Source organism: Primulina tabacum, chromosome 6 (assembly GCF_025594145.1).
Source record: "Primulina tabacum isolate GXHZ01 chromosome 6, ASM2559414v2, whole genome shotgun sequence".
In the NCBI taxonomy this organism is placed as follows: domain Eukaryota; kingdom Viridiplantae; phylum Streptophyta; class Magnoliopsida; order Lamiales; family Gesneriaceae; genus Primulina; species Primulina tabacum.
In genome coordinates, this window is record NC_134555.1 from 5,548,625 (window position 1) to 5,560,785 (window position 12,161).

At 37.2% G+C, this 12,161-nt stretch overlaps 1 protein-coding gene across 13 annotated transcripts; it reads right to left on the bottom strand.

The window, feature by feature from the left end:
* Positions 1-290: 290 nt before the first annotated feature.
* Positions 291-11,126, bottom strand: LOC142548960 (lysine-specific demethylase JMJ28-like). Of its 13 annotated transcripts, none has more exons than XM_075657640.1 (15): positions 9,706-11,125; positions 9,439-9,575; positions 8,870-8,972; positions 8,642-8,780; positions 8,498-8,561; positions 7,672-8,401; positions 7,059-7,388; positions 6,410-6,946; positions 6,259-6,328; positions 6,096-6,181; positions 5,252-5,371; positions 4,963-5,158; positions 1,551-4,842; positions 1,320-1,480; positions 291-573 (listed from the first exon to the last, which is right to left on the bottom strand). In XM_075657640.1, the coding sequence occupies exons 1-12, from the start codon at positions 10,303-10,305 to the stop codon at positions 5,084-5,086; spliced, it is 2,991 nt and encodes a 996-aa protein (XP_075513755.1). In that variant the 5' UTR covers positions 10,306-11,125; the 3' UTR covers positions 291-573; positions 1,320-1,480; positions 1,551-4,842; positions 4,963-5,083. The 13 variants fall into 13 exon arrangements, with proteins under 13 accessions (XP_075513755.1, XP_075513753.1, XP_075513756.1 ...); XM_075657636.1 differs by lacking the exon at positions 1,551-4,842 and adding an exon at positions 695-813 and having other exon boundaries at positions 440-573; positions 4,973-5,158; XM_075657632.1 differs by lacking the exon at positions 1,551-4,842 and adding an exon at positions 672-813 and having other exon boundaries at positions 440-573; positions 4,973-5,158.
* Positions 11,127-12,161: the final 1,035 nt, after the last annotated feature.

Here is a 12,161-nt window from a genome sequence, read left to right on the forward strand (position 1 = left end):
ACTTCTCTCGATATGGAGAAATCTTGAGTTCAATTTACAAAAAATAATTACACATAACTTCAATTTACTGTTGTAATCATGTTTAAAGTCGTGTGTGTATATATATAGATATATATCACTACAAGTTACCAAATACGATTTTATTATATCAATATGGGAAATCATTGAGATATTGCTTCTCTTGTCAAGATGGGAATTATTGCAACTGCGAAGCCTATCTGTCGATGTCGGCTAAATTTCGTATAGTGCTTATTAATCGAGGGAAAAGAACTTTGAAAACGAAAAAGTAATTTTATCAAACTGTTTCGACGGCCCTTGATAATGGATATATATATCCAATCATAAACAACGAACATATGAATTTCAATTGGGACCCCAACAGCTCAAGTACATAACAGTGCGAAGCGAGTCTTCGGCCTGTTTTAATTTCTCAACTTTTGCAGTCTTTAATAATGCCGGGGACTGGACACCGCTGGAGAACTTCCGGGCCTGCTTCGTTGAAGATGGCTTATAGTTACATTTCTTGAAAGAATCAATGGTTGGCCTACAGTTGCTGCTCTGTTCCTTGACAACCTGCATCGCACACTTGAGCAATGATCTATATATCAAGCAGTAGCTTTGGAATGCGAGTGAATATTTAAATGGAGGAAGCCCTCATTTTATATATATACATAGGACGATGTAACGCACGGACAAGTGCGGGTTTCGACTGAAACAAGCGGCGGTGTAAGGAAGAGGCAGACCGCGGATTACTGGTTTATGGTGGGCTCGCCTTTGTTTCTGTGGGTGCCGGTAATTAACGTGGCCTAATGCCTATCAATTTCGAAATTACATTATCATTATCATAAAACATTAAAAAAAAAAAACTAATCTAAGACGGTCGAACGGGACAATTTTGTTAACAATTACTAAAGGAATAAGAGTAAATATTATTTTTTTAAGAATAAGAATTGCACTAAAAGACAATAATATTTCTTAATGTATTAATACGAATATATTATTAAAATCGATGAGAAAGTCACTTTAAAAACTCTAGAACAAATATATCATATTAAAAAAAAATCAAGCAAGGATTTTTTTTTTATGTAGCATTGATAATATCTAGTGTCTATATGTGTGCGCGTGTGTGGGAATGAGAAGGATTCCAGCACTTGCAATTTATTTCTACTCACATGGGAAAACAAAATTCCACGTAACAAAAGGTAGGCACAGTCCCTGTTATATCCCATAACAAATATCAACCAACATATTCCTCAGACACAAAAGATAATTATTGTAGAATGAAACTCATTTAAACAAATGAAAAAAAATATATCTACCTGAATCTATGATTAACCGGGGTCAAAGATGATTCCTAACATGTGTGCAAGAAAGCTTCTAACTGAAATCTCACTTTACAATGTCATTGCTACCGAGCTTTATTGCCAGCTAAATATATTCTAACTAGTATGAGTCATCAGAAGCAGCAAATGGTTTTAACCTGCAAGAATTCATATAAACATCACGTTACCAGTAAAGCCTATCATCTTCACTAATATCAGTTCAGTTACCTATAATCAGTATACAAAGATCATCACTGGAGTCTTTTATGTTCCTGAGTTGAAGAATAATTTGCTGAGTATTGGACAATTATAAGAAAAAGGGCTTACCATTTTGTTTCAACATGGCCAGTGTAAGGTGTTTCATTCACAGTAAGGTTTGATTATGGACACCAAAATTTCAGCAAATCGGATGTTTGTATTGCATGCTCTATCCCAACCTATTTCATCTGCTTGTTTTACACAATCACACAAGACATTTCGCAGTTTTGACACTATTGATATGGCCACTTCAGCTTTAACGGCTTAAAGACTCTTCAACAAAGGAAGATGGTGAATGGATTACCAAAATTTCAGCCTCCCTCTAAACTATGCAAAGATTGTTTGGTAGAAAAAAACACAGGGCTTCAATTCCAAAGAAAAGCAATTGGCGAGCTGCTAAATTTTACAGTTAGTACATGCAGACATTTGTGGACCGATTAATCCAATCTCAAACAACAGGAAAGGTACTTGCTCACTTTCATTGATGATTTTAGTCGAAAAACATGGGTCTATTTTTTGGTTGAAAAATCAGAACCGCTTGCTGTTTTCAAAAGATTTAAGATTCATGTTGAGAAGGAAACAGACTCGTTTATTAGAAGTTTGCGTAATGATCGAGGAGGCGAGTTCACATTCCAGGAATTTGCAAATTTCTGTGATGTTCATGGCATACGACGACAGTTAACAGCTGCATACACGCCACAACAGAATGGAGTTGCAGAACGCAAGAATAGAACCATTATGAATATGGTTCGTAGTATGCTATCAGCGAAAAAGATTCCAAAAACCTTCTGGCCTGAAGCTGTAAATTGGACAATGCATATTTTAAATCGAAGTCCAACTTTTGCAGTACAAACAAAACTCCAGAAGAAGCTTGGGGTAAGCTCAAAGCTTCAGTTGACTATTTTAGAGTTTTTGGATGCATTTCACATGTTCATGTGCCTGACAGCAAAAGAATAAAGCTTGATGATAAAAGTTTCAGTTGTATATTGTTGGGAGTTAGTGAAGAATCAAAGGCTTACAGACCCTATGACCCCATTTCACAAAAGATCATAATCAGTAGGGATGTTGGTTTGAAGAAGGCAAGAATTGGGATTGGGATAAGAAATATGAAGAATCTATCGTTTGTGATCTAGAATGGGGTGATGATGGGGAAGAAGCAATTGAGCATGAAGAAGAAAGTGATAATGATACAATTGAGCATGAAGAAGAAAGTGATGTTGCAGCCACTGAATCTGATTTTTTGATACAAAACAGAGACAACCTGTCCACTTCAAATGCAGTAGCCAGAAATAGAAGACCACCTGTTTGGATGAGAAATTATGAGACAGGTGAAGGACTTTCTGAGGAGGAGCATGAAGTTCAACTTGCTATGTTTGCAGCTGCCGATCCCATTTATTTTGACGAATGTTAAAAGTGAGAGATGGAGAACAGCTATGGATGCTTAAATGGAAGCAATAAAGAAAAATGGTACATGGGAATTGACAGAATTACCAAAGGAGGAAAAACAATTGAAGTAAAGTGGGTTTACAAGACTAAGTTTAATGAAAATGAAGAAGTAGAAAAAGCACAAAGCTCGGCTTGTGGCAAAGGGTTACACACAGCAGTATGGGATAGATTATACTGAGGTTTTTGCACCTGTGGCACGTATGGAAACAATTCGGTTGGTAGTCGCACACTTGCAGCTCAAAGAAGGTGGTCCATTCATCAGTTAGACGTGAAATCTGCATTCTTACATGGCGAATTGAATGAAGAAGTCTTTGTCGAACAACCTTGTGGTTATGTGCAAAAAGGAAATGGGTAAAAAGTTTATAAGTTAAAGAAAGCCCTCTATGGGCTCAAGCAAGCACCCCGTGCTTGGTACAGTCGTATAGAAGCATATTTCATGAAGAAAGTCTTTGAAAAATGTGACTATGAGCATACTTTGCTCATCAAAACTAACAAAAAAGGTAAAGTTTTGATTGTCAGTTTATATGTTGATGATCTAATCTTTACAGGAAATGATGAAATAATGTTTGCCGAGTTTAAACATTCCATGAAGCATGAGTTTGATATGACTGATCTTGGAAAGATGAAGTATTTTCTTGGACTTGAAGTCTTGCAAAAATCTAATGGTATTTTTTTATGTCAGAAAAAGTATGCTTTAGAGGTACTCAACAGATTTGGAATGGATAAAAGTAATTTTGTTCTTAATCCTATTGTTCCTGGTTGTAAGCTTGTGAAAGATGAAGGGGGAGCTAAAGTAGACAAGACTTACTACAAACAGCTAGTAGGGAGTCTCATGTAACTCACAGCTACTCGACCAGATCTAATGTTTATAGTGAGTATAATTAGCAGACATATGGATAATCCTACTGAGTTACATTTATAGGCAGCAAAAAGAGTGCTACGGTATCTAAAAGGAACAAGGTTTTGGGATTTTCTACAGTAAGGGAGGAGAACATGAACTTTTTGCTTACACTGACGGTGATTATGCTGGAGACTTGGAAGATAGAAAGAGCACCTCAGGTTATGTTTTTTTATTAAGTTCAAGGGCAATTTCTTGGTCATCAAAGAAACAAAAAATAGTGAGTTTATCTACCACAGAGGCATAATTCATTGCAGCAACTTCATGTGCATGTCAGGCAGTATGGTTAAAAAGGATGTTGGGAAAGCTAGATCAAATTCAAAGCAGGTCATGTATTAGTCAATGTGACAGTAGCTCTGCAATCAAATTTTCGAAGAATCCAGTAATGCATGGTCGAAGTAAGCACATAGATGTGCGTTTTCATTTTCTTCGAGATCTTACAAAGGATGGTATTGTGGAATTAGTATATTGTGATACACAAGAACAACTAGCTGACATGATGACTAAGCTGCTCAAGTTTACCTTTGTCAAACTGCGAGGACAATTGGGAGTCTGCTCTGAAACTGATGTAAACTGAAGCTTGTAGTGTTCAGTTTAAGGAAGGAAATGTTGGTATTTATGTTTATTTTACTAGTTTAGTGGTTAGTTACCACTATTTTCTTTTCTTTTGGATTTTGTTATTTGTTGACTTAGTCTTTTCAGCACGTTGTAGGTTTGTTTATATGCTGACTATTTTCACGTTTGTTCAGTTATTTCTATTTGCTTTGTAAGGCTATATAATAGCCAAGTTTGTGATTCAATGAGTGTGGATTTCCTCCATATTCGTTTGTACTCTTTTTCTGCTTCTATTTTCCAACAGGTAGGTTGGTAAGATATTTTTTATGCACAAATGCTACGGGAGAATTTATGTACACACCACTGCAAATAATAGCATTTGCAATCATGAGATAGAGAAGAGGAGGACAAAACAAAGTTCAACTAGTAATAAAGACCAGACACTTCTGTATGCACATTAGTAACTTACAGAGAGTGGGGGACTCTTCCTCACCTGCGTTAAGAACCTTTCTATTAATCCAGACGAGGGTTAAATAAGAGAAAGTACTACAGGAGCACTTGCTTCAGGTTGCCGATTTTGACGAGGGTTAAATAAGAGAAAGTACTACAGGAGCACTTGCTTCAGGTTGCCGATTTCTTCAACTGCTTCACTAATTCCATGGAGAGCCATCCTCCCCACCTGTAAAAGCCATTTGTAAAGTTGATAAGCTCGTTGAAGATGAACAAAATAAGAAAGCTGCAGAGGGCACAGGAAGAAAGCCTTACAACCTACCTCCAACAACTTTCTTTTGGCTTTGTGTTGCATAGGAAGAAAGCGAATTTCTTCGGCCAGTTTAATACATTGAGTAGCATTTTCAGGAGAGACGAAATCAAAAACAACATTGACACATGACTGTAAAAGTGAGAGCTATCAACAATTAAGTTGCATATGTTAAACCCAGAATACAGTTTCAAAGTAAATTTGAAGAGAGAGAAAGGAAAAAATGAATAGAACTAGCAATTTTATCTACCTATATTAGCACGTTAACAGACTGGAACCAGCAATAGGCAAACTATCAGTCTGCCTGGTTCATTTCATATTGAAATGTTCAGAGGTCCTATGGAACCTACACATAAACATATGTTCTTCACTAAAATACTCAATCTTATAAAGGGTGACAAGGCACACTCTTCACAAAAAGGCTGTGCCTAGGCTTGTGCGCCAGGCCTAGGTGCATGAGCTCGGTTTTTTTAACAGCTAGAATTCATATGACTGACACACCATTTGGATTTCGAAAACATATCCAATGAGGATATACTGAAATCAACACGCTTTCTGAGATGGAATTACCCCACTACTACCTTATGTTTCAAATTCGGAAATAATAATGGTTTTCATATAGTCCAACAGACTACAACATGGACTTTGGCCCAATGACTGGACATAGTATCATGCACATTGATGTAGAGATGCAAAATAACTTTCAGTGGAGATTTTAGAATTTCAAAGAACATTACTTTGTCAATCATTCTTAAAGACATTTACAAGATCCTTCGCATTAAAAACGCTATTTGATGGGGTCCTGACAGTTAAATGCCAATTAAGGTAGTGTAAAATGCTTGGTTTAGAATACCACCTTAAGTTTTCTGATTTGATAAGGACAGCCTGCAGGAATGAAGACAGCTTCTCCAGGATATTGATCAAAGGTCCATGGTTGAATATCTGCAAGCATTGAAAACAAGCTCCTTATTGAGCACGTGTAAGCAATTGCTTAGAAAATAGGAACCTATGAAACTTACCAAACTCTTCTTTAAGCTTCAATTTGTGAAATGCATCGAGGAAAATGTTCTGATCTAGAATTGGATGTGCCTGTTACACATGTACAAAAATCAATATTTACTCCTACACTGCAGTTTTGTAGCACAAACACTTCATTTTTAGTAAACATACATGATTTGGATAGCATGACCCGCTGTTCAGCTCTTTAGAATGTCGCCTGAGGTACTCAAGAAGTTTTGGCACATCTTGTCGACGAAAAATGTCCCACTGGGAACCACAAGAATTCCTCCCTTGCTTATCTTCAGTGGAGCATGAGCTTTCTACATCTGCCCCTAGAAAATACTCATCAGTATCTTCAGATTTCTCGATGGTTCCACAACAATATAATGAGGCCTCAATATCAGATTCACTATCGTCGGATATATTTCCATTTTCAGTATCAAGTGTTTGATCCTCAAGGATTTCAATAGACCTAAAAGGAACTTTTGCAATTTCATTTTCCAGGTGGATGTTTTCCCTGATATCTTGCAATCCTGACTCAGCTGTGCCTTCACTCTGCAAAGGTGATTTACCTTTCTGATCACTAGAATTGCTTAACGTTGGCCCACGATTGTGATCTAGAGCCTTACACTTTTTCATTGAATTTTCGATCTTATTAATTTGTTCTGGTGAAACTGGAGTACCAGTAACACAAGCGAGAATGTTAACCTGAGAATGAAAAGCTAATATAGGTTATATTTCATCACCAACATTAAATAGTAACCATTAATTAAATACATTTGGACAGAAAAATCATATTTGACAAAAAGCGGGGTCCTACCATATCATGTGATTCATAGTACAACTTTGACAAAACATCAGCCTGCATTTGTCCATCTGGGCCTCCATATGAAAAATGGATACCTGGACCTAACTCCGGCCTCCGAAATTGCTCTGGCAACTTCACTCCCAAATTCAGAAGGCCACACACTGGATTGATATATTCTGGAAGTGGTAAGGCACTTAAGATCTCATTATAGTGGATCGGAAAGTGCTTTTGAAATAAATGAGAGGAAAGTGAAGCTTTGAACTTCAGAGTTTTTAGCTGCATGCTTGCATGTGTTCCCTTCTCCAATGATCCCATGAAAATCCGCTTCCTGTCGATTTCTACCTGTAAAAAACAATACTTGTCTTTAGACAAAGACACAGACAGAATTATCTACATTTCACAAGGCAAAACATGGGAGTGGGTAAGACGAAAAGGGTGATTACAGAAATTCCACTGATAAGAGTATGGTAACAGAAATTTGTACATCAAAAAAATGAAGGTGAAAGCCTGACATAGCAATGCAAAAATCATACTCGGTTGACAGTGTTTCACATGAAAAATGATTAATGAGCGAAAGAAAACTGTCAAATAATAAAGGTAACAAGAGAGATGAGTATTAACTGACCTCACACCAATCTATGCAGTTTGTCACTTTCATGTCGTTTTCAATACAATGTTCAGAAATCTTATTCTCCATGTAAGAGCTAAACATAATAACTGGATCCCAACACAAACTTGAGGTTCTCCGAAGCACATTTCGAACTACAACAGGTTGACCCTTAGTCCAATGGCTCTGGAAATGCTCGGGGGATTCGTCACGCATATCGTGAATAGAAGGACAATACAGATAGTTGTCCTGATAACCTAATTTCCTATATGAACCTTTCTGGACCTTAGCATCACCATCTTTATGACTAATGTCCTGGCATCGCGAGCAACACAGAGAAAAATCTGCAGTTTCTGGAAGGTGATAAAGGCGTAACATTTCTTCAGCTCTAACTTCGAGATCTCTATTCCAGGTGCAGGGATATACACATTTTAAATCAAGGTTGCTGCTACCACAGCCTCCTATATCTATAGGTGGGCAAGGAATACTTCCATCAGAACTAGGTTCCCAAATTAACAAGGGCGTCGGGAAGAGACGGGGAATTTCACCAGAATTTTGTCTAGAAATATGCCGCTTAAAGATCAGATCATCAACAGAAGCAATAATTTTCCTTTTCTTCAAACTTTTGCGCATACAACTTCCATATGAACTATGTCGAGAAATCTCCCGGCAACAACTCAGACAAAGGTTGTACGAACAGTTCATGCACGTCCTATGGTAGTCCGTGATAGCACTTTTACATCTGTCGCTGCTCAAAATTTGAATCACCACACAAGACATCAACACAAGAAAAACAACTGGTTGTGTTTATCATCCAATCATATTGCAATAAAGTGCAACTTACCAGCAAAGTAGCTTATGGAAACTTAAGTTGGCCTGGGAAATCTGGATTTCAGACTGGGGATTCCCTATTGTAAAAAAAAGTTGGGATGCATAATTTAACATCAATAAAGGAAACTAAGTCACCGATTACGTCATCGAAAATTACCTATACCTGTTACCATAGCTTCGGATTCAAGCTCGATACTGTGGTCATGATTTATTTGCTTCAGCACAGGAAGAAGCATGTAGATTAGATAGTGTAGCAATTTGATCTTATTGACCTTTCTTTTTCCACTATAGCATTCCTGGACGAAATGTGGGTAGAAAACAGTCGAATCAATATGGTGCTTTCCACAAAAACAACATACGAAGTGCATATTTTCACCAGCCAAACCTTATGACCGACTGCTTTATTTTGTTGTTTCTCACAAATGTTGCAGCTACAAGTTCCACAACATGCAGGACATTTCATTTCTGCAGCTTGCTTCTGGATATGCCTACATAAGATTCAAATGTAACTAGTGATAGTTTACCAGTGAAAATCATGTTTGCTCCACTAGGCAAGGCAGAATCACCGCTTCTAATAATGATAATTAATTATGTTCCTCTATTCTCTCCTACGTTTATCGCAGATTCTAAGACAGTGCATAAAACATAATAGTTGACATTACTTGCATGTTGGCAACTAACAAGATTTCCAAACATGGTGAGAAGCTTAATCAAATTTTCTTAGAAAACATAAATTTGACTCTCAGCAAAAGGAATTTGGTTGCTCAAATTCTGAAATAGGCACACGCTTGGTTAAGTAAACTCAATACCTCAGTTTAAACAAATATCAATAGCAATTTTTAAAATCAAACAATACAATACAACTTCTTAGTGGACATAAACCAGGCCTGAAACATAGGCATATGCATTCTAAATTCCAGATGCACGTTTTGAAGTCAAATAAGAACTACCAACCTCTGTTTTAAGCAAAACACACAAAAGAATTGTTTCCTGCAAGCTAAGCACTTGATCAAGAGCCGCCCTTTACTTTGCTTACACCAATGACATTTTCTTGTTTTCCTTCTCTTCATATTCCCCGCAAATGGCACAATCTAGTCCAATCCAAAATAAAAATTATTACCAGGAAAAATTCTATGAATTCATTCACAATTCGACAAAGATCCATTCTGGAGCTAAAATCAGATATATTACACCTGCCTTAGTTACGTAGGTTATGCTAACCTGCAATGTACCAATGGGGAGTGGTTCAATATTTTTTGACCGAAAATGCCTCTGTAAAACCGGATTTTCATGCAAATTCACGCCAAGTTTCACATCCAAACCACCATTGCACTCCCCAAATTTTTCCAAACTGACAGGGGATGGCGAAATAGCCATAACTCCATATGGTAATTTTCTCGTTTCATCAGCAAGCACATTGTCCTTCAACTCTTTTTCCTTCTCATTCTTCTTCGCCACCTGCCTCTTTAAGAACTCTCTAATCAATTCCAATTGCAAGTCTCCGCTTCTCAGTTTCATTTTCTTCAATACATCATCCAAAGCTTCCGAAACAGCTTGCCGCTTCCTCCTCTCCGCTGCCAATGACACTTGCTTCAATTTCCGAACCCGAACAGTATCCCCATTTTTTGCCCTCTTCTTCGTTACTTTTCTCTCCAGTTTAAGCGATTCAGGGACTTTCTCTCTATTCTGGCGGTGCTTTCCTTGAAGATAATGGATATCGCACAGCGTTTTTCCAACCATCGCTTGCCGTTTGCACCGCCATTGTCGCCCGTCGGTCCGCTTGCACCGAAGCTCCTCCCGGGGCGGATCTTTGCCCCGCATTGAGATTCACTATTGACACCTCACTTTTCCAGAAATTCTCCAACAAAGAACACCGGTAGCAATTCAGTAAATTTCTAGGGTTTCAGAAGAGTACCCGTGAGAAGAAAAGGAAGGTTCTGTGCAAAAAAGAGAGTTTTTATTAACTCTGTATTCCACACTAATCACAGGTGGAATCGTTATAATGGTGACACTGCCACTTGCCGACTGTTCAATTCCGTATCTTCCCACCGTATAAATACAGTATACTGTGTGTATTTATCTGAATCTGATCAGGTTCGTCGTGCCCACAAAATCAGAGGTGATCAAGCCCTTTCTAGATCAATGTTCACATAAGTTTCAAGAAACTCTATCAAATATGGAAAAAGAACTTAAATTTCCTACGTTTTTGGTGAATTTCTGATTGGTGATCAAAGTTGAGGAATTCGAATTTTCTCTGATCTAATTTCATATCCGTAATAGGAAAGCCTCATTTTTTGGGATTACGCTGTTAAGGGTCAATGAGTATCCATTCAAGATTCTAGGAGCAAATACAAAAGTGCTGCTGTGCATGAGATATGACTCTATAATTTGTGACAGAAGATTTGGAGAATTTTGGGTGCTTTATTATTTTTGGACTTTGTGGGCAGCAAACCCGTGCATCCTTCCATTAGCAAAACATGGTTTGGTTTACTAGTCATCGTTTTCGCACCGCAGACTAAACTCGGAGAAATTCTTCGAATAATGTCAGCATAATATACAAGCGACTGTAGCAGCACTACTTACTGTTATATTTATATAGGCCATGCATGATTAATTGTTTGACACAGAATGTATTTGTAGTTAGAGCTCCCAATTCTCCAGGCTGTTGGCCTACATGCCTCTTTTTCTAATTTGACATGCACATTTGTTTGACCAATAACTACTTACCGAAGAGATGTGCATCCAAGCTTCCATTTGGCATGTATTCATAAACAAGCATATTTTCTTCACACTCCACACAGCAACCAAGCAGCCTTACGAGATTCCGGTGCTGAAAGCTTAGTGATCACCGCTACCTCGTTCATCAACTCCTACACCCCTAGATCGGAGGATCTCGCAAGCCTTTTAACAGCTACTTCTTGTCCATTTGCTAACATCTCCTGTTAATTACTTGATCAACACAGTATAAAAACTTCAAAGTTTATATACTTTGTATATAGTGGACCAAATCCTCTCTGTCCTAGCTTATTGCGTGTTGATAAGTAAATGTAGGTCTATTTTGTGTCCAAGGAGTCCTATCTATGCTAAGTAATAAGATTGCATAGTTTACATTGAATCAAGAAACTGTAAGACTTCAATCAAATATTCTTCGAACGATATCATCTTGACCATAATCGAAGGCCAGTATGAATCGGAACTCCTCTTGTACTATACATTGTAAAGTTTGATAAAAATAATCAGTTTAATCTTTGTGTTTACATGTTGGTAATCCTAATATATTCGACTAAATGAAATGAAAATATAAATATAGAAGAAGAATGGTTAGCAAGAAATATATGAAAAATAAACAAAATTTTGCTGCCTTGACAAATTAACATAAAGAAATGGTTTTGTCCTCAGAACCAGTGAGAGCACATTGATGTGTCCTGTGAAATATTATGTGACCAAAATTTAAAATCAGAAACAGAATCTTCGAAGTGACGACTATTGTAGGAAAATGATATCTATCTATGGTGGTGTTGATAATGAAAATTTTGTTTCGATAAAGGATGAAATGATTGACAAAAAACAGCGAGAAGACCGTTATTTTATTATGATTATCTAAATTCTTTTACAAAGATATGTAAGATCTTCAATGTTTATATTTACAATAAAAATAATATTTTTGAATTTTTGTG

Bases quoted from the DNA above. Each gene is read 5' to 3' on its own strand.
- LOC142548960 (XM_075657641.1), bottom strand. From the start codon at position 10,305: ATGCGGGGCAAAGATCCGCCCCGGGAGGAGCTTCGGTGCAAGCGGACC. The intron at 8,973-9,438 runs GTTGGTAGTTCT...AATCTTATGTAG, and splicing joins GTGTTTTGCTTAAAACAGAG to GCATATCCAGAAGCAAGCTG. The intron at 6,182-6,258 runs GTAAGTTTCATA...CAATGCTTGCAG, and splicing joins GAAGCTTAAAGAAGAGTTTG to ATATTCAACCATGGACCTTT.